Source organism: Mustela putorius, unplaced genomic scaffold, assembly GCF_011764305.1.
Source record: "Mustela putorius furo isolate JIRA1106 unplaced genomic scaffold, ASM1176430v1.1 tig00537248_pilon_pilon_pilon, whole genome shotgun sequence".
Classification (NCBI taxonomy): Eukaryota; Metazoa; Chordata; class Mammalia; order Carnivora; family Mustelidae; genus Mustela; species Mustela putorius.
Window position 1 is genome coordinate 6,704,216 of NW_025422387.1, and position 24,930 is coordinate 6,729,145.

At 55.8% G+C, this 24,930-nt stretch overlaps 1 protein-coding gene across 2 annotated transcripts in view; it reads left to right on the forward strand.

The window, feature by feature from the left end:
- Window positions 1–4,148: 4,148 nt before the first annotated feature.
- Window positions 4,149–24,930, forward strand: part of SH2B3 (SH2B adaptor protein 3) — a 38,157-nt gene continuing 17,375 nt past the window's right edge. Inside the window, exons 1-2 of one of the 2 annotated variants that reach the window (XM_045073561.1) lie at window positions 4,149–4,553; window positions 14,860–15,654. In XM_045073561.1, the coding sequence (XP_044929496.1) occupies window positions 14,887–15,654 (768 nt within the window). In that variant the 5' untranslated portion in view covers window positions 4,149–4,553; window positions 14,860–14,886. The remainder of the gene's footprint in view (window positions 4,554–14,859; window positions 15,655–24,930) is intronic. The other variant, XM_045073562.1, reaches the window with a different exon arrangement.

Consider the following 24,930-nt stretch of genomic DNA (forward strand, 5'->3'; position numbering starts at 1 on the left):
GCTGAGTGGGGAGCCTGCTTCCTCTTCTCTCTCTACCTGCCTCTCTGCCTACTTGTGATCTCTGTCTGTCAAATAAATAAATAAAATCTTTTAAAGAATAAAATAAAATGGGGATAATAACAACAGTAAGAGTACCTAGCCCACGGCTGTCATGAGAACGAAATGAGTTAACTGATGGAAAATGTCCAGAGCCACGCTGTCGAGGACAGAGATCACTGACCACATGAGGCTATTTAAATTTTAATTCATTAACACTACAGAAAATTAAAATTTAGTTCCAGAGTTCAAATGCTCAATAGCCTCAGGTGGCTCGTGGTGACATTGTGGACAAGTGCAGACAGCTCCTCTCCATCATCACAGGAAGTTTCCTCTGCCAGCCCTGACGTGGAGCAATGCCCGACCAGACGCACGCGAGCCTCCACAACTGGTAATCCTATTGTTATTAATCCTAGATCCTTAGCTCTTATGATTACACTATTATTCTATTACTGTTAGTCCTCTTTCTAGCCTATTGTTACTTTATTATTTTTTTAAATGTTTTTATTAATTTGAGAGAGTGCAAGTGAGAGCACCGGAAGGAGGGAGGGGAAGACGGAGAGGGAGAAGCAGATCCGTCCGCTGAACAGGGAGCCCCACACGGAGCTTGATCTCAGGACCCCGGGGTCACGACCTGAGCCCAAGGCAGCCGCTTAACTGACTGAGCCACCCAGGTGCCCCTATTTATTATTTTAAATCCTGTAACTATTAAGGGCTATTATTAGTCCTGGGGCTGTTAACTATGATTATATTATTATTATTATATTACGTTTGTTATTATTATTATTATTTAAGTTTATTTTTTTAGTCATCCCTACACCCGGTGTGGGGTGGGGCTTGAATTCACGACCTCGGGGTCAGGAGTCACATGTTCTTTCCACTAAGCCAGCCAGATGCCCCATGTTACACTTATTATTAATCTTATTACTCTTCTACTTTAGTTTTTATTTATTATTATTAATCCCAGTACCGTTTGCTATTATGGTAACTATGAATCCTAGACCTGTTATTATATTTATTTTTGCTACTAATATCTTACTGTTATTTTATATTTACTATTAATTCTGTAATAACTAACAGTAACTTATTATTATTTTTTAAAGATTTTATTTATTTATTTATTTGACAGAGATCACAAGTAGGCGGAGAGGCAGGTAAAGAGAGAGGAGGAAGCAGGCTCCCCACTGAGCAGAGAGCCCGATGTGGGGCTCGATCCCAGGACCCTGGGATCATGACCTGAGCTGAAGGCAGAGGCTTTAACCCATTGAACCACCCAGGTGCCCCAGTAACTTATTATTTTTAACAAGATCTATTAACAGTTGTTACGTTATTATTCTATTGTTATTGATTCTTTTATTAATTCCATACTGGTTAACTTTTGTGTTGTTATCAGTACCAGTTGTTAATATCATGTTAATGGTATTAATAAGCATTTACTAATGTCATCGGCTGCTGTTTCATTACTGTTATTAATCCTGAGAGTCTCCAGCCCCTCGTTGGCAGGCAATAGGCGTTCTCCCCGACAGTTTGAGAGCAAGGGCGGTGGCACCTGCTGGCTGAGGCTACCTCCCTTGCTTCAGGGCAATTCGGATAAACCTCCTCACTCTGGGCCCCAGGGACCTATGAAGTGGGAGGAGCCACGGCAAGAAGAGGAAAATCGCAGTTCAGAGCGGGGGTGCTCTCAAATCTAGGGCAAGGCGACAGAAGAGGTGTTTGTTGTAAACCCGTTGCTTTTAGAAGGAAAAGCATGAACAGAGTGAGAAGTCTTTCGCGGAGAGAGCATTGAAACAACCAACTTGGACTCGAGGGGACGCCTGGCAAGAAGAAATTAAGCGAGAAGGGAAACCACTTTGGGCCTCAGAGAAATCTGGCACGAGAGAAGGCTTGCACTGTGATTAAAAAGGGGAAGAACCACAAGTCTCCATTTAAGTCAACAAAACTGCTGTCTGGGCAGTGAGAGGGAAAGTGCTTGTGGCTGGCAGCTTTCAGCAACCATTTGACAACTGCTGTGTACCTGCTGCTCTGTTGGCACCACCTGGCAGCTGTGTGACTGCAGGCAGGTAACTGCTCTCTCTAGGCCTCAGTCTCCCCAGATGCCATATAGAGATAATAATATGGAGTGATCGGTTTAGGCTTCCCTAATACCTCACCCCCCACCCCTTGTCCCACATCCTCAGATGCTGTGTGAATGTTACTGGCGCACCTTCTAATGGGTTGCCAACTCCAGACTTTGCAGCTCAAATCCAAACTCAACAGGTCCTTCAAAAATTCCCCGTGGCTCCCTATTGCTCTCAAGATAATTGCCAAACTTGACGCCAGGACCTTCAAGTTTCCATGTGACAGTCCTACCTTTCCAACTTCATCTCTTCCCATCTGTAAGCCTGGGTATCACACTACCTTCTGGACTTTCCTCAAATGCACCAAGCTTATTCCCACCTCAGGACCTTTGCACTCACTGTTCCTTTGGCCAGGAATGCCCTTCCCTCAGACTTTATCATGCCCAGATGCTTCTTGCTACAGGATGGGGAAAGTGTGGTCTCACCTCAAATGCTAGTTCCTCAGAGCGGTCCTCCCCAAGCCTCTAGTCTAAGACAGCCCCTTCCTACTGTCTATCTTTAACTGTTTTATCTTCCTCTCAATCCATTATCACATTTATTCAAGTACTTATGCTGTGCGTCCCCTCGCCAGAATGTCAGCTCCACAAGGGCAGCCTATTTGTCTGTCTTGTTCACGTCTGTGTCTCCAGCACCTACAACAGTGCCTGGCGCATTGGAGGCATTTAACAAGTATTTGTGGGAAAGCACATGTTCATTGCTAGAGGTCCTTCAAGGTTATGTGATTTCAAGGATTCTACAGCAGACCAGCCCTAATCCCCGTCTGGGTGGAGTCTGGAAATCCCCATCTTCTGGGGAACCCCTTTCTGCATCTCCAGGGGCAGAACTCAAGCCTGATTAACAAACACGCAGGTAGTAGTGCTTTCCCTTGGGCAAAGCCCAACGCTAAGTGCTTTAATGCACTGACTCATTTAATCCTCACGGTAATCCAGTGGAGTGGGTACTCTTACTATTTCCATTTCACAGATGAGGAAATTGAGGTATGGAGAAGTCAAGTCATTTGCCCAAGGTTAGTAAGAGGAGGAGGCAGCAGACCGGACAGTGTGTTGTCTGGGAAGGGGTGATGAGGTTCCTGCAAGCTTGGGGCCTAATCGACTAGTTTCCTGTTGTGGGAGGGAGAGAAGAGTAGACATTCCTCTCTCACCTCGCAGCCCCGTGTTGGGGGAAGGGCCCGCTGACTGTATGCTCCACCTCAGACTGGGGGGCACCCCACCGTCAACCTCACCCCACGTAAGGCCTGCAGAGAAAATGAAAGCACGGGGGAGAGCAGAGAGGGAGGCCCAGAAGCATGGGTGTCCGCGGTCCGGGAGGGCTTCCTGGAGAAAGATGTATTCCTGAGGTGTGGCCCCGATAGTAGTGGCCCAGGGGAGCTCGGCCTACCCAGGCACCAGCAACGGCAAGAGCAGAACCGAGGGTGAGGACAGAACCCGAATGGGGCGGGGCTACGGCCGTGGGGGGTCGGTTCAGCAGAGTCGCGGAATAGTCGAGACCCGGCGGGGTTGGGATCCTTCCCCAGGGGGTGACGAAAGCTGTGGTCGCTATTGCACGGACCCGCCCGGAGCGTGCAGATAAGGCCTTGCAGGAGGGAGTCGCAGGGGCGCGCCCCCTCGAGGCCAAGAGGCTGGACCCCGCCCCGCCCCAGGCCCCGCCTCTCCTCCATCTGGCCCCGCCCCCGCGGCGCTGAGGCACCTGGGGGTCTGCAGGGGCTAGGTGGGTGGGGCCAAGGTTGCCCCGCCCCTCGGTCGTTCATTCCCTTCTTTAGCCCTCGCGATGCGACCTCGGGTGGGCGAGGTGTGGGCGTGGCTTGATGGGGCTCGCCTCTCTCCGAGCTCTCCTCTGAGACCCCAGGACCCAGTCAGCCGTGGCGGATCCGGATTAATGGGCGGGACCAGGTCCGACCCCGCCCCTGGGATCCGCCCCCCTCCGGCCGAGTCTGGCTCGGGGAAGGACCGGGGCGTGGTCTATCCCGGTCCCGCCCCACCCTGGCCCCGCCTCTGCCGTGGCCGCCCTCCCCCGCTGGGCTCCGCTAGCACAGCCGGTTCCTCTTTACATAACGGCGCGAGGCGGCATGGGCTCGGGCCACCGCCTCCGCCCGGCCGCCCGCCCGGACTGTCGCGGCCCGTGGTGGCGACGGCGACGGCAGCAGCAAAGTTTCCCCGGCGGCGGCCCGGGGGCGCATCCCCCCGCAACTGTCAAGCGCTGGCGGCGGAAATGATGAGGCGCTGGCCATTTTCCGAGCCCGGGTTTCCTGCCTGAGCCCCGCTCGAGCGAGCCGCGAGCCAGGAGCCGGCGCGCGGGAGAGAACGCGCCCGGGGCGGGGGCCCGCCCGCCCCCTCGGGATTTCGGGGGGCCGGGGGCGCGCGACGCCATGGGCCGGCCGGGCCCGTACCCCCTCTCTCTCAGGTAAGCCCGCCTTTCCCGGCGCTCCCTCCACCGGGTTGGGAGGGCTCTGATGGGGGAAGAGGAGGCCCCCTGTCCGGTTCTGCCCGGTGTCTGCGCACTCCCACAACAGCCTGAAATACTGTCCTGCCCCTGACCCGGATGGGGTGTTCAGGGAGGGGCGGCCCTTCTGCAGCTCCTGCGACACCCTCCCAGCCGACACCCCCACCCACACACGTGTTGGCGATGTAATAGGGGAGGCAGTGGGGAAGGCGCTGAGAGGGTATGGTTAATACCCCCAGTCTACCCCTTAAAGTAGCCCAGTCAGTCGAGGGCAGCAGTCCCCCTCAACTTGTGTGTGGTGAGGAGGGGTCCAGGGTCAAGCCTTGGTACCTTGAAAGTGAAAGCAGTCAGACGGGGCTGTGAGGATGGGAGAGCCCTCTGGGAGTGGGGCCACCTGTCCCTCCCCATTCTCCCAGCCCAGACCATGTGGCTAGGAGGGTGTCTCTGGATTCTAGAAGCCCCTCTCCCCAGTCACCATACCTCAGAGGTGGGCCAGGCCAGGTGCCCCCAAGCCGCTGAGTTTGGGGCTTCCCAAGGGTTCAAGAGTCCTGGCGCTCAGTTCTCTTTGAGTTGGTGCCCTCACACCCCAGACCTGGAGCTCAGGTGAATCCTCCTATCTAAGAAAAAAAAAAAAAAAAAAAGTGGGCGGGATGGGGGTGATTTGCCTTTTAGGTCAGCACGGCTGGGAGGGTCATTTCAGAGGCCTTTAATGCTTGGTGCAGAAATCCCCTCCGTTCCCTCCCTCTGCCCATGGGGGCTTTTGGGATGATGGGGATTGCATTTGAGGAACTGGGGAGGGGGGCCTTCCTGCCTGTCCTGCGTTGTTTTTTTTTTTTTTCTTTAATTTCCTCATTCTCCTGTTTCTCTTCCCCATTCCCGGCCACGATGATGTAGGTGAGGAGGTCACTGCCTGCAGCTGGAGGCCTCCAGGGAGGGGCATGGCCAGGCCTGACTGAGCGGGAGGAAGTGAAATTGGGCTGCGGTGGGGGCTTTGGAGCAGAGGGCCTGGCAAAGCAATGTCTGCAGGGCCAACGTCCAGCTTTGGGGGCAGGAGGGGCTGAGATCTGACCCCCATGCACCCCTCCTGGGAGGGGAGCATCCCCTGACCCCCACCAGCTGCCAGGCTCAGCTAGGGCAGCCAGCCCATCCTGCCTTCCCTTTTACAGTCCAGCTGCAAGGCCCCTGCCAGGCGATGGGCACATGGGTCTCCAGGGCTAGGGGCGCGAGTCATGTCTGGCTTTCTCATCACTGACCTGGCTGCCAGAGCGGAAACAGCTCTGAGGGCTCCCTGGGGCTGCGGGGGCTGGAGACCCAGCCCTAATGGGGGGAGAGCAGGCAGAGGCCTCCCGGGCAGGCTGGGGTCAGCCGATGAGAGGCCAGGGCCCGCTTGGGAAGTTGGAAGGGTTTTTAATACACTTTTTCTGAGCTTTTTCCCACAACCCTCCTCTGGGAGGGAAAATCCTTCTGAGCCAAAGGGTGAACATTCCTAGAACTTGTGCGAGCCCCTGTGGACCACAGAGGCAGCCAGCTGGGAAGGAGCTGGACTGAAGTACCAGCTGCTGGGGTCTGAGGACCTTCCGGGGTTTAGCAGTGGGAGAGGAGGGTCCTGGAGGCGGAGGTTCCATGCTCCCACTGCTTCAGTCCAGCTGAGGGCATGGCCAAGTGACACCTGTGAACCTCAGTCCCCCCCCCCCATGTGAAATGGGATAATAACAGGTTTATGGTAGGGATTTAATGAGTCATTGTGTGAGAAGCACCTGCTGCCTGGCAGAGAAAAGGTTCAATTACAGATGGTGGTGGTTATTTTATTATTATCATTACCATCAATATCTTGATTTTTCTGGCCGTGGAATGTTTGTCCATCAGCATCCCTCGAGCATTTCCAGCACGTGGGTGGTTCTGAGGGGGGGCGTGGTCCTGAGTTTTTAGGAGAAGAATTGGAAAGATGCAGGCAGGATGAGGGGGTGGTGCTTCCTGGCTACAAAGCCTTGCTTTACTATCCCAGCCTCAGTTTCCTCGTCTGTCAAATGGGTGTGATCAGAGTACCTAATTCTTAGGGTCATTGCAACCATATGAGCGAATTTGCAAAGCGTTTAGAACATTTTGATCAGGAGTGATAATAGCAATAGTGATGAGACTGTTACTGTTTGTTGTGGGTGTCAGCTCTGATTGTTTCCCTTCCTGATCCTCTGTTTTCCCTCCCCCTCCCCTGCCGTTCCTGTAAATCCTGGACTTAATCCTTCCTGCTAGATAGAACTTTCTAGTACAAATCAGATTCTGTAGAACCACTCCAGATATGGGGGGAGCCTGGGCCCAGCAGACACTGAAGCAGGTCAGCCTTTGGGGGCCCTTGGATATCTTGGTCCAGCCGTGTTACCCCAGGACACCCTCCACCTCCTGGATGGAACCTCTCCAAGGACAAAGAGGGCAGGGCTGGAGGCACTTGGAAGACCTCCCAGTGCAGCCCACTTTGGGGGTTGGGGGTATGGAGATGCACATGAAGCAGTCAGAGCTGGGCCTCCCCTGACGATAATAGGTAAGGATATTATTAGTAGTATTATTAAATGAGTTGCCTCTCCTGTTAAATTCCCACTTCTCCTTGGTAGCGACATGGATTTTGGAGCCAAATCCAGGATCTGCCAGGTTCTAGCTGTGAGGCCTAGGGCAAATTATCGGACCTCTCTGGACCTCATCTGCCCAACAGGGACCAAGAGTCTTAGCCTTTCAGGGGTATATGAACCTGTGCGTAAGGTAATATATGGAGTGTGTGAGCCCGGCGCAATGTAGGGACTTGAAAGGCGTTGGCTGTAATTGCTATGGCTCTGTGCCCCTGGGCTTGTCCCTTAACCTCTCTGAGCTCTGCTGTCCTCCTCTGTGACATGGGAGTACTAATGCCTGGATTATATTGAAAAGAGGCATGCACAATGCCTGGCATGCAGTCGGTGCTCAATAAGTGTGAGCTGCTACTGTGAGTGCCCTAGAGGGGGCTAATACTTCATTGCTGGGTTTCCTGGGAAAATGGTCCCAAGGGCCACCCGTACCACCCCCCGCCCCCCCGCCCCGGGTGTTCAGCATCTTTGGCTGGGCGGGGCAGGAAGCTGCTTCCATCTGGCAGATGGGAGAAGCCTGCCTCAGAGTCCAGAGGTGTAATACAAGTTTCTTGTTCCCAGCCAGACCCTGCTCCCAGCTACCCTCCCTCCCTGAGGAAACTGAGGCGGGCAGTCTGCCCAGGGGAAGTGACTCAGCTGGGGTCACTCGCTGAGTCAGGCTTAATTGGACCCAGGAGCCCTGCACCCCAGCTCCCTGGCTTCCGGGGGCCTGTAGTCCCTTGGAAACTGGGCAGGTCCAAAGGCCACAGCTGGACACAGCTCACTTGGGTCCTGTCCCCTGGGGAACCACCATTCCTCAGCCGGGGCTCTGAGGTCCCATGGACCACCCCTAGGCTTCGCAACCTGGTATTCTTCTTCCCAGCAAGGGCAAGGGGCACTTCCCCAGGAGAGCAAGTCCTCCTGGTGTCCCCCGGCCCCGCCTCGACCGGAAGCCCAGCAGCTGAGCAGATGGCTGGAAGATTTGTCCTCCCACGCCACCCTGTCAGGGGTCGGGGAGGGGGGCCAGGCTGCAGGCTTCCTCGTGAGCCAGGCCCTGAGCCTCTGGGGGCCTTTCCGGATGTGGGCCCCCACCCCCGTTGGTGGGGGGGGCGGTGAGCGAGGGCAGGCTGCCACTGCCCCTTGTGTCCCCAGGGAGGCCTGGGAGGGAGGAAGTCTGCCCTGCTCACCGGGAGCTGACTCACAGGGTGCCTGATGGAGGTGCCGGCCTTGGGGAGCTGGAGGACTAGAAATGTGACTGGGGGAGGCGGTCACAAAAGAGGGCCTTGGGCATGAATACGCCCTCTGAGAGCCGGCCTCTCACGGGACAGGCCAGAGAAGGTGAGTGTGGGGAGAGGTTCACCTCTCCTGACACCATTGCAGGGTGCAGGACACCGCGGGGGTGTCCCCTGGGTAGAGTCTCAGCCTTCTCAACTCCGGGGCAGTGAGCAGAAGTCACACGCTGGTATGGAGGGGTGGTGCTGGGGCTGGGGGGTACTGCCCTTTCTTGGGGGGATAGTCCCTGGCTTTCTCCTGAAGCCTAGCTGGGTAGGTAGTTGGGGTGTCAGGCTGGGTGTGGGCACAGAGGACTTGAATGTCCCTGGGCACTAGGTGACCCCAGAGAGGGTGCCTCAGGACTCCACGGACTGCTCAGTGATATAGGGCAGAACCCACCTCTCAGCCTCCCCAGGACCTCAGAACCTTTATTCCCTACATCCCAGGGGCTTCTCCACAGTCTGGACAGCCTGAATGGTGTGAGAGGGCAGTGGCCTGACTCCCAGACGTGTGTGTTGGAGTCCCGCCCCCCCCCCAACTCTCTGGGCTTCCTTGGGCAGAGGGTCTGGGCTGCTGGAGAAGTTGGTGCTATAGGTGGGAAAGGACAAAATGCTTGCTGTGGCCTATAGTCAACCTGGAGGCCTCCCTGGAGGAGGTGTCTCCCTCCAAAAATATGGGACTTCCTGCTCAAACATCTGTGAGCTGGGGGCAGGGGAAGCTGTGGACCTGGGGGAGGATGGAAGCTCTGGACTGGCTCATTTTAACTTCATTTACCACAATTTAAACTATTCTCCCCAAGCCTTGGCAGGTGAAATTCCCACAGGTGGGTAACGGTCTTGTCTGCACCTGGGCCTCATAATTAAGTGGGAAATGTTAGTTTCCCCAGATTATGTTGTTACCCAGGGTGATCAGATAGAAGAGGGGCTGAGGAGCCCCAGTCTCTGGGGTCACGGGCTAGAGCGGGCCCCACAGTTCAGATTCCCTGCCTAGAGCCAGGATTCCCAGCTGTTCAGCGCCTCATTTCTCTCCAACTTGGTAGGGGCTTGAGGGTTGCTTAGGCTGGATCTGCTTCAGCGGGGGACACCAAGCTCGGGCTAGGGCTTTAAGGCCCACAGGCACTCGGGTGGACATAATTGTCTTGAATATGGGGTCCTGAGAGGCAGATCCACCCCCAGCCCAGCCCAGGGCCCTAGGATGGGCAGGGGGACCGTGATTTTCATGTGTTTGCTGTGGGGACTTGGGGGGAAGGGGGTGCCAGGATTCGACCTTCCTGCTCCGCATAACATCCGTCTTATCCCTCACCCCACCATGGGATTTGGGAAATGCCGGGGCGCCCCACCTCCACACACATAGCTGGGAACTCCCCGCCCCAGAAGCCCAAGTGCATCAGGTGGGAGGGACTCTGCGGATTTGCAGGCCTGTCTGTGTGAGTGCGTTCATCCCTGTGCTCTGGTAGGTGGGGGAAGGGGGGAGGAGGGGCCAGTGGAAGGGACCCAAACACCCTCCTACTTATACCCCCCACCCTAAGCCTGGAGATTCCTGGGAATTCCTCAGGTGATTAATAAATGCTTTCTGCTAAGAGGTTTTCAGGCTTTAATCCCACAGTGGGTGTGATCTGATCAATTACTTAGCATATAGTAAGTGTTCAATAAATGGCTGCCACCGGGGCTCGGGCCCAAGGAGAGGACCATCTTCCTGCCGCCTGGCTGCCGGCCCAGCCAGGAAACCTCCGAGGCACGCCCCCCCCCCGCCCCAGACCTCTCCCAGACGTGGGCCCTAGCTGAGCACTCAGTGCTCTGACTGGTGACTTCCTGCCCGGAGCTCCTGCCTGGAGCCACCTCTCCCCTGAGAAGGCCTTTTGTTCAGGCTCCCTTGATGCTCCCTGCTGGCCCAGCCCACAAGGCAGGCTCCCTCTCTGGCTTCTATGATCAAAGGCCTGAAATTCTCTGGAGCTGGTGCTCTTCTCTGCTAGCAGTAAGAGTAATAAAATAGCAACAACCACTTGTTTGCTGAGCCCAGTGCCCAGCGCCTCGCAGACCTCCATTCTCAGAATGTTCCTAGTGACTGCCGAGAGCTGAACACTGGCCCATTTTACAGATGGGGCACGGGCTCAGAGAGACGAGCCCCCTTTTCTGTACCGCACAGCGAAGAAGTTGCAGAGGCAGGAGGCGGCCCCAAGTTTGGCTGGTAGCCCCACAAGTGCTTGTCTGGGCTGGGAGGGGTGGTGGATCTCGGTGTGTTTCTCAGAGCCCTGCAGCCCTTCTGTTTGTCCCTGTCGGTCAGGAGTACGACTCCAAGAGCAGGACTACCAAACCGCAGCCCGCCCCAATCCCAGGAGTTCATTAACTCATACAGGTGCTATTTCGGGAGCATCTACTCTGACCTGGCCGTGGGGGTGACCCGAGCGAGATGGCCTCTGCACCTTCCAGGGGCAAACAGCCCTGGTTGAGCGCACAGGACAGAGAGCGGTTCTAATCCCAGCTCTATACCTCACTGGCCGTAGGGCTCTGGGCAAGCTAATCTTCCCATGTCTTGGCTTTTTTATCTATAAACTGGATGTATTGATAGGTCTCCCCTCTACCCTCCAGTGTAGATGAAACTAGTGAGTATAAATGCAAAGTGTTTAGCACACGGCAGGGCATCTAAAAAGCCAGAAATAGTGTCATTTATTCTTATTTTTGTTTTTAAAATTGTATTTCTAAAATTGAGATACGATTGGGGTGCCTGGTGGCTCAGTCGGTTAAATGTCTGCCTTCAGCTCAGGTCATGATCCCAGGGTCCTGGGATGGAGCCCCAGCCGCTCGCCCTGCTTGTATTCTCTTTTTCCCTGTCAAATAAATAAAATCTTAAGAAATAAAATTGAGATATGATCAACAAACATTAGTTTCAAGGATACAACATAATAACTAGATTTCCTGTGATCATTTTACAATGTATACAAATGTCAATCATTCTTTTTAAACTTGTACCCTGTGGTTGCTTTCCTGACCCCCTGGTGGCTTTGGGACCTGGGCAGAGGAGCTGATGCCCCCTGACTTCCGCAGGGGCTGAATGAGAAGTTTATGTCCCTCCCCTGGGTTTCCTTCGTTCAATATACATTCGCTGGGAAAGTGAGTCTTCCTAACGGTGTGCATTCTGGCACTGACCAGGCATTTTGGGAGGGCTTCTGTGGGGGTTTCTATTGCCAGCAATGGGACCTCCCATGCTTCAGTTTCTCTGTCTGTAAAATGGGAGCAATTATAGGCCCAACTTCTTAGGGCTTCCATGAAGCCTAGGAGAGTTAATGCTTTGCAAAAGCAGAACCGAGGCCTGATGTCTAGCAAGTACTTGGTCCACACTGCTCTTCTGTTGGGGGAACTGTAGGAGGTGTGGTTAGGAGGGCTGCCAGCCATTCCCCAGGCAGTGGGGAAGCCTGGAGCTGGCACACTGTTCCAGGAAGCCTCCGGCCGAGGTTGGGCCCTGCCCTTGGGCTTCGGGACTCGGGGGTGCCTGGGAGGTGGGTTGGCCTGGTGAGAGGTGGTTGTTGAGGGGGGACTGGCCCCAATGCATCTCTTGCGGGACTATGGGTTGCAAATACAGCTGATCGCTTGCATTCGTACATTCATTCATTCAGTGGGCATTTACTGAGCTCCCGCTGCATGCTAGGAACTGGGGCTGGAGCAGGGACCAGATTGGGAAGCTCATAGTCTGGTGTGGAAATAGCCACTAATTTAAAAAATAACAGCTATTAAAAAAAAAAAAAAGATTTAGGGGCACCTGGGTGGCTCAGTGGGTTAAGCCTCTGCCTTCAGCCCAGGTCATGATCTCAGGGTCCTGGGATTGAGCCCCGCATCAGGCTCTCTGCTCAGCGGCTCTCTCTCTGCCTGCCTCTCTGCCTACTTGTGATCTCTCTCTCTCTGTGTCAAATAAATGAATAAGGGGCACCTGGGTGGCTCAGTGGGTTAAGCCGCTGCCTTCGGCTCAGGTCATGATCTCAGGGTCCTGGGATCGAGTCCCGCATCGGGCTCTCTGCTCAGCAGGGAGCCTGCTTCCTCCTCTCTCTCTCTCTGCCTGCCTCTATGCCTACTTGTGATCTCTCTCTTTCAAATAAATAAAAAAAATCTTAAAAAAAAAATAAATGAATAAAATCTTAAAAAAAAAAAAGATTTATTTATTTTAGAGGAGGGAGTGAACGCACTTGGTGGGAGGCAGAGGGAGAGAATCTCAAGCAGACTCGATTGGGGGGACTGGAGCTCACAACCCCGAGGTTATGACCTGAGCTGAAATCAAGAGTGGGACGCTTCGCTGACTGAGCCGCGCCTGCTGTTGAATGCTAACATGTGACGGGTGTGCTGAAGGTCAAGTTCAGGACTTTGTGGGCTCATAGAAGGTTCTCGCGTGTGAAGTTGGAAGCCAGCTCAGAGCAGGCAGGGCTGAGGGGACACTGAAGGCAAGGCCCAGAGGCTGCAGCCAGCACGTGATGCTGCAGATCACACAGGGTCTCCTAGAGGAGCAGGAGCTTGGGTCTGGAATCCTAGAGCTTTCTGGGCCCCCTAACCTGCGAGAACAGTGCTTGCCTCGCCTGTGCGACTGCATGGGGGTGGCCATGGGGTTAACTAAGGACAAATCACACACAGGCCCTCAGCAGCAGGGCGGCTTTCTGGGCAGTGTGGGGGCCAAGGGCACATGTTCCTCCCCTCCCTTCCCTTCTGCCTGGCAGCCTTTGTTGACTACTGTGTGCAAAGCGGACGAGGTCTCCGCCTTCCTCACTGATGCAGACACTTGCTCTACACTGCCTGGGGCGCCCCACTGCAGTCACTGCAGGGTCCCCAGTATGGCCCAGGGAGGGCAGGGCAGCGCAGCCCTCACTGTCCTGTAGCTTCCCTGCAGGCCTGCCCCCCCGCCCCCTGCCTAGATAGAAGGTATGTGTGCTGTGGGGTGTGGTAGAAGGAACCTTGGTCTCCAGGTTCTGGTCTCCACCTTGAGTGCCTCTCAAGGACTCCTTATAACCATTTAATGAAGTGGGTACCATGTGCTCCGCATTGGACAGATGAGGGAAGTGGGGTTCAGAGAGATCCAGTCAGGTGTCAGAGGTCACACACAGCCTCCACATATGTGTATAGTATAGCTTGGTGCCTGGCACAGAGTAGACCCTCAGTAATAGTTTTTTATTGGGGAGGGGGCATGGTGGCAGAATGAGCAGCTGTCATTATGTCGTCCCCAAAGGAGCCCAGGCCCAGCCAGGCTTAGTTGGAAGGACAGCATTGATTGTGACTAGAGAGGTCCAGGGTTCAGCACCTTGGACAGCAGAGGGTGGGGGGCTTCTACCGTTTTGATTGTGTGGTGCCGAAGAAGGAGCCATAGGGGTAGGAGGAGAAGGGAGCCCCAGGAGGGATGCGTAGGCAAGAGTCTGCCTGTCCTGATATCCCCCCCCTCATCGGAGCAGGAAATAACCTTTGCACTCCTTTGTGAGTCTTGTTAATTCCTTTTTATTTGTCGTTTTATATTTATTTTTATTGACACCAGTGATACACTCTCATTGTAATATTTAAATAGTAACAGCCAGCCTTTGGTAGGCTTTTCCCAAGTTCTAACACCTTTATATTTATTAACTCAGTGAATCCTCATAACACTCCTATAAGGCAGGTACAAGCGTGTTCCCCATTTTACAGATGGGGAAACAAGAGAGAAGTCAGTAACTCACCTAAAGGCAGGTAACGAGTCAGTGGTGGTGCTGGCGTTTGAACCCAGGCTCAGTGTTCTCAACCAGAGAGACATGTAGCAGCAGTGTTCCTTCGTTACTTGAATCCCAAATCCGGTTCTTCCCCCAGAAGTCACCACTGTTTTCAGCAGCTTTGTGCCAGCCACACCTTTCTTGCCCGCCACTTAAACACATTTACATGGACATCAAAATTGGTAGTTCGGTTTTGTGTGTGTTCACGTATATGGGACCACAGAGTCTGCATTGTTTCATGGTTTGCCTTGGGGATCTCCCTGGGGTGGCAGTGCAGACCTTCCCCTACCTCGTCCACTGCTGCAGAATACCACAGCCTGCAGATGCAGCGCCGTTTGCTGTACCAGTCTCTGATGGGCATTTAAGTTGTATAAACACCGGTCGGTCACATCCGGGGATTGTCTTGTACCTACCTCTCTGCACATGCAGCAAGCATTCTCTCGAATACTTGAAAGTGGAGTTCCTGGGTCTGAAATGCACCCTGCCAAACTGCCCTCCAAAAAGGCTGTATCACTCCGAGCACTAGCAGCACTGTAGGGGAGTGACCATTTCGCTGCACCTTCACCAGCACCGGGTATTATCGGTGACTTCCGATTTCTGACGTTGTGCCTGGTGAATAACCTGTCTCGCGGGTTTAAGTAGTCTTTTGCTCAGTTGCTCACTCCTTTGTTGCCCACCCCTCTGTGTCTTTCAGCCTGGCCGCCCCACCTCGGTCTCCGCCATGAATGGGCCCACCCTGCAGCCCTCCTCGGCCTCCTCCGCGTCCTCGCCCTCCTCGTCGGCCGCCGCGTCGTCGCCGTCCCCGCGGGGCTGGAGCGAGTTCTGCGAGCTGCACGCGGTGGCCGCGGCCCGGGAGCTGGCGCGGCAGTACTGGCTCTTCGCGCGCGAGCACCCGCACCACGCGCCCCTGCGCGCCGAGCTCGTGTCGCTGCAGTTCACCGACCTCTTCCAGCGCTACTTCTGCCGCGAGGTGCGCGAGGGCTGGACACCAGGGCCACCGGGGACCCGGGCCGCGCCGCCCGCGCGCGACTACCGGGACACGGGCCGCGGGCCCCCGTCCAAGGCCGAGGCAGCCCCGGCCGAGTCGGGCCCGGGTCCCGCCGCCCCTGCGCTGCCCAAGGCCCGTAGCTCGGAGGAGCTGGCCCCGCCGCGACCGTCCGCCGCCTGCACCTTCCAGCACCTGCGCCACAGCCTGCGCCACATCCTGCGCCGCGGCTCGGCCTGGGAGCTGCCGGCCGCCACTGGGGCCGCGGGGGAGGCGGGGGAGGGCCCGGCCCGCTCCGGCCTGGCCAGGAAGCTCCTGCCCTGGAGCCTGGCCCGCGAGCCGCCGCCCGAGGCCCTCAAGGAGGCGGCGCTGCGCTACAGCCTGGCAGACGAGGCGTCCATGGACAGCGGGGCGCGCTGGCAGCGGGGGCGGCTGGCGCTGCGGCGCGCCCGGGGCCCCGACGGCGGTGCGGACCGCGTGCTGGAGCTCTTCGACCCGCCCAAGGTAAGCTCCCCGCGTGACAGCCCCGCAGGCGGCCACATGCGGCCCAAGGGAAAGCATGCCTTGGAAAAAGTGAGGCGTTTCTTTCAGGCAGTTTTGGATTTGCGGAGACGGTGCAGAGATGGCCCGGGGTTCCCTCGGACGCCCCACGCAGCCGTGCCTGACCTTAGCGGCCCGCGTTACTGCGGCATGTGCCTAACCGAGACCGCACGCGGCTCGCGTCGGTTTTTCTGTTCCAGCATATTCCATATTCGATTCGGTTGTCGTGGTGTCTCTTTAGGGCCCTCACGGCTTTGACAAGTTCTCAGGCTTTCCTTGTTTCTGATGACGGTTTTGAGGGTTTTGAGGAGTAGTGGTCAAGGATTTTGTAGAAAGTGCAGAGACACTGTAGATGGGCATCACGTGGACTGTGACAGGTCCCTCTGGTCCTTGACACCCCTGACCCAGGTGGACCATGACCAAGAGGAGGAGGTTCTCTAGGGGGTTGAAAACCGTCCTTTTGATTCCTTTGCATGTCTCATGATTGGTGGATGTCTTATTTAAAGTGTTAAAAATTCTGTGTTTTTCCACGACTTAATTCAGCTCTGCAGGTGAGGCTGGAGGCTTAAGGGGTTCCAAACACCTGACAAGCTCTATCTTGGACTCAGCTGTATCAAATTGATGCAACCACGTGGCTTTCATTTGATTCCTTTCTCTTTCTGTCATGCTGCTGGAAAGTGAGCAAGGCACATGTGATCCTAGCCCCCGGAGGGTCCCGGTCTGAATGGAGGAGACTTATTCATTTAACAGATGTTTATTGAGCATGGACCGTGTACACAGATGCCGATGCTGGGGTCCTGGCATCTTAGTGGGAGCTACTGGGCAAGAAACATACAATCGAATAGGGAGTCATAAATTCTGCACAATGTTATAAAGGAGGAGGAGTGGGGCCTCTGGGAGTATCTCTGAGGGGTCCCGATTTGGTGGTTGGGATTGGGTGTTGCCAAAGAATCCCCTTGTGTGACATAACCTTCGACGCTGTGTCTCGGACATCCAGGACAGAGGGTGAGCGAATGGGAAGCCCCACGGTGGTGGCCATGTTCGCACACGCCCAAGTCACCCAACACCCACAGGGCTCCCTCCCGCTGCCTGTCAGTAACCCAGGCCCCCCCCTCCTCCCACAGACTCCTGTTCCACGGATTACATTTCTCTGTTCCTGAACTTGATACAAATGGAATCACGCAGCAGGTTGCCTTTTGCGTCTGCTCCTTTGGCTCAGCAGAATGTTATAGAGGCTTGTTCGTGCTCTCCTGTGCGTCAGGAGCCCCTTCCTATCTCGGTACGGCAGGGAGCTTACACCCACCTGTCGGTGGTATTTGGATCGTTTCTACTTTGGGACTTTTAGGAATAAAATTCATAAAAGCTATGAAATTCGCAAATAGATCCCTGTGTGGACATGTGCATCCATTTCTCTCAGGGAGATTCCTAGAGGCCTTGTTAGGTCATGTGGCAAGTGCATGTTCATCAGAAACGTCTGTATTTTTTTCAAAGTGGCTGCAAGATCTTCTGTCCCACCAGCCGTGTATGAGAGTGTTTTTCCATCCCCCCTCCCGGTGGCTGTGTATACCGGGTACTCACTGCAGCTTTAATGTGCATTTCCCTGATGACTCATGAGGTTAAACACCTTTTCATATGTTTATTGGCCCCTGGAATTAACTCTTTTATGTTTGCTTATTGTTTTTATTGAGTTGTCTCTTCTCATAGGACTTTTCATATATGCTGGATATATTTCCTTGTTTTGTAAATATTATCTCCAACTCTGTGGGTTCTCTATTTTCTTCGTTAATGGAATCTTTCCATGAACACAAGTTCTTTAAGTCCGTCTTATCAGCTGCTTTCCTTACAGTTATCGCTTTTTATGTCCTGTTTAAGAACATTTTATCCGCCCCCGGGGTGATGAAGATCTCCTATCTTTTCTTCTGGAAACTTTATTGTTTGGGCCTTCACATTATGGACCCAAATCCATCTGGAATTAGTTTTGATGTACAGCGTGAGGTAGGGGTCATGATTCTTCCAGTTGTTCCAGCACGATTTGCTGATGTGACCATCTTTTCTCTATTGGATTGCAGTGCTGCTTTTATCCTAAATCCAGTGTCCATTGGTGTGCTTCTAGAAGACTCTCCCTTCTGTTCCACTGGCCCATGTGTCTGTCCTTAGGCCAACACTACCCTGTCCTAATTACCAAAGTGTCCTAGTGAGCATTGAGCTGGTGACTTCTGGACCAGTCTTAATCCTGAGTGAAGAATTTCTCAGTGTCAGGGCACCTCGCTGGCTCCATCAGTAGAGCATGTGACTCTTGATCTCGGGGTTATGAGTTCGAGCCCCAGTTTGGGTGCAGAGAGGACTTAAAAATTACATCTTTAAAATAAAAAAAAACTCTCAGTGTTTCAGGCAGAGGGAGCAGCACAGACAAAGGCCCTGAGGTGGGTAGGCATTCTGTGTGTTTTTTTTTTTTGTTTTTTTTTTTTTTTTAAAGATTTTTATTTATTTATCAGAGAGAGAGGGGGAGAGAGTGAGCACAGGCAGACAGAATGGCAGGCAGAGGCAGAGGGAGAAGCAGGCTCCCCGCTGAGCAAGGAGCCCGATGTGGGACTCGATCCCAGGATGCTGGGATCATGACCTGAGCCGAAGGCAGCTGCTTAACCAACTGAGCCACCCAGGCGTCCCCATTCTGTGTGTTTTGAAGAATATAACAGAAGAGGCCTGGGGGGTGGGAGCACAGAGAGGGAAGATGGGGCATGGGGCGTATGTGTGGTTAGAGGGTCCCGTGAAGAGTTAGCGTTTTATTCCAAACACAACGGGAAGCTGTTGGAAAATGCAAGTGCAGATAAAAACTGTTTTCTCATCATTTTTAAAGTCTTGAGGTTATGACACCGTGAAAGGCAAACACGTGGTCTTATCTGTGTGACAGCACGGGGTCCCTATAAAACTTCACTTTCAAAACAGCTTCTGGGGTGCCTGGCTGGCTCAGCCGGAGGAGTGAGCGACACTTGATCCTCGGGGTCATGAGTTTGAGCCCCATGTTGGGGGTAGAGAACACTAAATAAATACTTTCAAAAATACAAGTAAAAAATAAATTTAAAAAACAACTTCTGCTTAAAACAAACCATCTTGGAAAACCAGGTATCAGGAGTCAAGTGGACCTGAGTGAGTTTAAATCATGACTTAACCTTTTCCCAGCTCTGGGGCCATAGGCAAGTGATAGCCCCTCTCCGAGCCTCAGTGGCCGCCTCTGTACAACGGGGGCTCACAGTACAACTGTACTCACAGTTTCGTCTTGTGGAGTTGTTGCGTGAACTGGCCCAGGGAGCACTCAGTGTGAGTGCTTCTTCTTGTCGTGGTGGTGGTCATGGTAATGACTTTGGGACTGAGAACAGTTTTATTCCCAGTGCTGGGCTGGGTCCTCACTGCCCAACTGGGAGGCACAAATGTTGTGTGTCGTGTTCTGGCCCTGGTGAAGTTGAGGCCTGGGGGAGGGCAGCTGGGGCCCTAAGGCTGTGTCGCAGGCTCGGTGGTTGGTCCAAGACCTGGGGTGTCCCCCACAAAGTGAGCTGCCCTGTTAGGGCCTCTCCCAGCCCCTGCACCAAGTATCTGGCTTGATGGAGCAGCCCAGCTCCAGCAGCTTCTAGCAGCCTCCCACTGTGTTTGGAACAATCTAGGGGCTGTTCCTGAATGTTTCCTGGAATGACTTGGAGTGTCCAGGCTCCAGGCTGAGGATTCTTAGACTCTAAGTCTTGACGGAGTGTGCCTGCCAGGTGGGCAGTCTTGACCTCTGAGCCTGGAGTTGTTCAGAGGAGCAGCTTTGAACAGAAGGCAAAAGAAGGCTGCAGCTTTGACAGCCAGTGGGTGGTGGTTAAGGGCCTGGGCCCTGGGCTCACGCCCACACCATGGCCCTTGCACGGTGCTGAGCCCCAGCTTGGAGAAGATCCCGCTGCCTAGAGCAGGCAAAGGTTTGGAGGACACGAGCTGAGACAGGGCAGCTGCCCAGAGGCATGTTCCTTGGGCCTCAGCCAAGCACATGCCACCCAGAATCTGAGGCCAGGGAACCAAGGACTCATGGGTCCTCAAGATTCACCTCTGCTTCTGACCAGCTGTGTTACCCTGGTTGACCTCGTCCCCACTTAGCCTCCTTCACCTCTAAGCAGGGGTAAAAGCCCCTCAGGGTCATGATGAGGCTCTCAAGGGGAGCTCCTTGCTAATGGGGGTGTAAGTGGAGGCCGGAGTCGGGCTGCTGGCGGGGGTGGGGGGGTGTGGCTGGAGGGTGGTTGGAGGAGACATTTGTGGCTATTTCCAGTGTCCAAAGATGGGTGGTTATGGCCATCTCTGGTTTCAGTGGCAACCCTGTGGGTGGGCGGGAGATGGGCCTCCCTTCTGGGTGCTCACCTTCAGGAGAAGCACAATGTGTGTTTTACCACATTGGGGGGTGGTCCTCAAAGTAGTCCTGCCCCTGGAAGGAGGTGATGTCTGAGATGAGGAAAGGTGCCATTTCTGAAAGATCTGGGTGTAGGAGTCCCAGGTCAATGAAAGAGCAAGTGCAAAGGCCCTGGGGCGGCGACGAACCAGGAGACTTCGAGGGATGAACAAGTGGCGGGGGCTGCAATGGAGGGAACAAGCACAGAAAAGATTGGAAAGGTGCTGGGGCTGGGTTAGGTGGGGGCCATGTGGCCAGAGGGAGGACTTGGGGGTCTCACACTATCAGCAGGGGCGTGATTCTTCTCTTACAAGACCCTCTGGTCTCCATCCCCACTCATCCTATGGCAACTCCCCCTCCTCAGACATCTGAGTCCCAGGGTTGGGCTAGAATTGAGTGGGGGGGGGGCGCAGCATATTTACTATCTTGCCTGGGCACCTGCTTGTGCTGACCATTGCCCTAAACACTTGACCCGAAGTCCCTACCCCTGAGGTCAAGGCCACTGACCCATTTGACAGGGGAGAAACTAAGTTCTGGGAGAGGCAAAGGGACTCGCTCAGGGCCATGCACCTGAGGAGACAGGAACCCTGATCACAAGGGGCTCCCACCTCCAAGCCCCTGGCCACGGTCTTCAATTGCTCCCTGGAGCCCGAGCCCGTGGAGTGTCAGCCCCCCGCCAGGCCAGGCCTGGGACATGCCATTGTAATCAGCAGTTAAAAGAAAAAACAAAGTTGGATTGGTTACCAATATTTAAAAACATAAAATGTAGAGATTTCACAGAAGAATCCAGATTTCTGGTTTCTCTTTTAAAAATTTTTTAAAGATTTTATTTATTTGACAGATCACAAGCAGACAGAGAGGCAGGCAGGGCGGGTGGGAATAGGCTCCCTGCTGAGCAGAGAGCGTGATGTGGGGCTCGATCCAAGGACCCTGGGATCATGACCTAAGCTCAAGACAGGTTCTAACCCACTGAGCCACCCAGGCGCCCCATAGATTTCTGGCTTCTCTTATAAAGTCAGTGGATAAGCAGGGACCTGGGTGACTCAGTCGGTTGAGTGTCTGACTCTTGATTTCTGCTCAGGTCGTGGCCTCAGGGTCACGGGCTCAAGCCTCACATTGGGCTCCCTGCTGGCGGGGCCTCTGCTTGAGATTCTTGCTCCCTCTCTCCCTCTCCTTCCCCTCCCCCCCCAACAAATAAATAATCTTGAAAGAAAAAACCCAAACCTGTCAGTGGGTCCCGCAGAGCCAGGCCGGCATCACAGGGCGTGGACCCAGCCTATGGGCTGTGGAGGGAGAGCCTGGCAGGAGGCGGTGGGCGGACGGGGCGGGGAGGGGAGAAGGGACCGAAGCAGCCACCGGGCCAGGCCTTCCCCTGGAGCTCAGGGTGCGTTTTCAGATCGAGCACAACCAGGCCGGCCATAGCATTTGGGCCGGCTCTCTGCTCTTTGGGGCCTCAGTTTCCCCATGTATCCAGGCCTTAGTTGGCTGAAATGGTCTCAAAGCCCCGTCAGGTCTGGGGGCTGAGCCTCAGTTTCTCTCCTCCGCACAAGGGGGTGATGGTGGAGTTCTAGCTGTAGTCGGAAAGTAACCTGTTCGCCGACATTTATTTGGCGCTTGTTATATACGCGGGACTTCACTGACCCGGCTTGCTGAACCCTTACAGCGGCCCCGTGAGAGCTCCGGGGCTGCCTCCATCTCACAGATGAGAACTTGGCTGAGGTCACACAGCTCGTGAGTGGCCGGATTGGGACAGGAACCCGGGGAAACAGGCTGCCCCGGGTGCCGAGTGGGCCTTCAGCAGGACTTACTATCACTAGTGGCCCCATCGGGGTTGGGGGGGGGGCGCTGTTCGGAGCTCGCAGCCCGGGAAAGGCTCCCTGTGATCACTTTGTCCAGTGCTGCCCCCCTAGAGGGGGCCGGCCAGTGTCTCCTCCCCCCACATGCTCTGCCCGTGGCCTCTGCTGCCTGGCCTGGAGAAAGGTAGAGGAAGGAGGTGGGGGACAGCTCAGCCAATAGCCCTGCGCACCCCCATATACACTAGAAGCCTCAACTAGCCCCAGGAGGAAGTGGTCTGGTTGGGAGTAGCTGTGCTGCCGCTCCTGGGGCGGCTGGGGTGGGCCAGTCGGACACTGTGGTTCAGAGCCGTTCCCACTCTGCTCTTTCTGAGCTGGGCGGCCTGGGGCAAGCGACTCAGCTTTTCCGGGCTTCGGTTTCCCCATCTGTGAAATGGGGACGGTCACAGCACCTGCCTGTGGGGCTGCTCATGTGGCAGAGGCCACGGATGCAGCGTGCACGGACTGGGTGGCTGGGGGTCGGCCTCAGGCCCCTACATCCAGGCAGCAGACCTCCCTAGGGTGCCTGGAAGCCCCTCCGGCCCCGCCGTCACAGAGCCCATTGTCCAGCGGGGGGGGGGGGGGGACAGTCTGGGGGACCCAGTTTGTGACAAGAGGCCCCCAGGCCTCGAGCCCCCTCGGCTCCTCAGCCGCGCCCACTGTGTGTCCGGGAGGAGGCGGAGTTGCAGGTCTGGTGGTTCTCGGAGCCTGTGCAGCTGCAGGGGCTCTGGCCGCCTGGGTGCTGGCCGGGGGCCCCCCACCCCCGGGGGGCGCGCTGCGGCTGAGGGCGCCACTGTAGGAGCCTGTAGCTGCTCACTGTCTGATCAGGTTGGCACTGGCATTGCACCTGCCTTCCAGGTAGGGAAACTGAGGCTGGGAGAGGCAGAGGGAGCCACAGGGTGGATGCCGGGGGCCTGAGCCTGGAGCTCGTGCCCCTGAGTGTGGGAAAGAGGAAGCAGAGAGAAAGGGATGTCCGCCGGAGGCCTGGCGGTTTCCTCTCGGAGGCAGGAGGAAGAGGAGGAAGAGGAGGAGGGCCGGGCAGGAAGCGGCCCGGCGGGAGGGGGCACCCTCCCTTGGCTCAGACAGACCTCCGTTTGAGTCCTGCCTCGCCCCCCCCCCCCGAGCTGTGTGACCTTGGGAAAAGCACTCAGCCCTCTCTCACTGTGCCTCAGTTTCCTCAAATATTTCCTAAAACTAGTGGTGCGACGGCCCTCACCTGTGGGGAGCTGAGAGGGGCGGCCGAGCTGCTGTCCGAGAAGCACCTGAGGGTGCCCTGTGCCGCCAGCAGAGCTGAGCTGTGGTTGTGTCATTACCAACATTGGTTGTCGATCTGACACACCGTGGGGGCCGGGGCTGGCGATGAAGCCATCTCACCAGTGAGGAACCAGGCACAGAGAGGTAGAACGATTGCCCAAGGCCACACAGCTGGGAGGCGGAAGAGCCAGGAACAGCATCTGCTATAGGCCTGCCAAGGCCAGGGGTTTGCGTTTCGGTCCCCCAACAGGTGGAGAAGTCACCTACCCCTTATGGCCAGCCCTGTAGATCTTCGTGGGCCAGGCAGAGACCCCGTGTTCCCGTGGGGACAGATGGGGAGTGCCAGAGGCCAGTGGCACCCCAGTCCCACCCTCTCCCAGGATGACCGGAGGCGAGGGCTCCCCCAGTGAGAATGGGGTTCCTGTCCTTGCAACGCTCTGGGCTGCTTTGGGCCCCGGCGGGTCCCCACCCCTCTCTGAGCTGTGAAATGGGCAACAAAGGGGCTTGGTCTGGGCCTTCCGGGACTGGTGGGGGTAGGAAGGAAGGGGTGGGGCCCCGGAGGCACACACAGCGGCCCCTTACTGGGGCTCCGCGTCCGATCCTTTCTGAAGAGTAGTTTGCCGCTCACAAGAAACCCCTGACCATGCTGACGCCGCGGGCAGATGGAATCGGTGTTTCTTTTCAGCTCAAATTCTGTGAATCCACACGCTAGAAAGTGCTCCTGACTCCAGCAGGGGAGGGCGGCGGACCACGTTGGTTTATCCTCACCCTCTGACCCCAGCGCCTCTGGGGGTGCTTCACCTGCTCCCCAGGGCCCTTCGCCAGCTTCCTGGAAGTGCGCGTTCGGTTTTCGTTCGTTCGGGGAACAGGGGCCTGGGACAAGACCATCGCAGTAGTCTGGGCTGTGAGCGTGGCCGCGGGGAAGAAGGGCAGCAGGGGGACGGGTTTAGGCTCAGATCTTGGCTCTCATGTCCTTGATATGTGACTTTGGGCTGAGAGCTTGACCTTTCTGAGTCTCAGTTTCCCATTCTGCAAAGCGGAATGTCAGTATGTGGCATTTCGGGGGTGACTGAGTCAGAAGCAGGCTCAGCCATGGCACAGCATGCTCCCACCCGAGGGGGCGCCGCATCCCGGAGGAGGGTCCCTGGCTGCTGTCCTGGGGCTGGGCCACAGCCCGGCTGGCCCCCACGGTGGCCGTCCTGGGCACCAGCTGGCAGCCCCAGCGAGCCAGGCAGGCCGCTGCTGGAAATCCCCCACCCACGTCTTTGTGAATGGAAAAGGAAACCAAAATGCGCGAGAGATCTCCGTGCTCTGAGCCGCCGGCCTTCGGTGGTGATGGGGGGGTGGGCGCTTCCTTCCCCAAGGCAGGAGGGGCCGCCTCAGCTTCCTTTTGGGGGCCCCACACCCCTTTTTCCTATCTCCCCTCTGTGCTGGGGACGAGGCCAGTGTCCTCCGGCCTTGGACTCCGCTGACGTCTCGGGGTCTGACACCAGCGGGTGACACGGTCCACGGGGACGACCGAAGCGGCGCCCGCCACCAGGCCTCGGGAGCCTCCGTCACTGGGGGCTGAAGCGGGGGGTCCCAGCGCTGGCCGAGGCGGGGGTGCTGCGAGCCTGCAGGAACAGCCGCGGACCGAGAAACCCGTCTCCAGGGAATCGTGCTGCACCGAGGGCCCCTGCTCTGTCTCATCTGAACCGTCACGTAATCTAGGAAACTCTCATTTGCCGAGAGCCTCCACGGTTG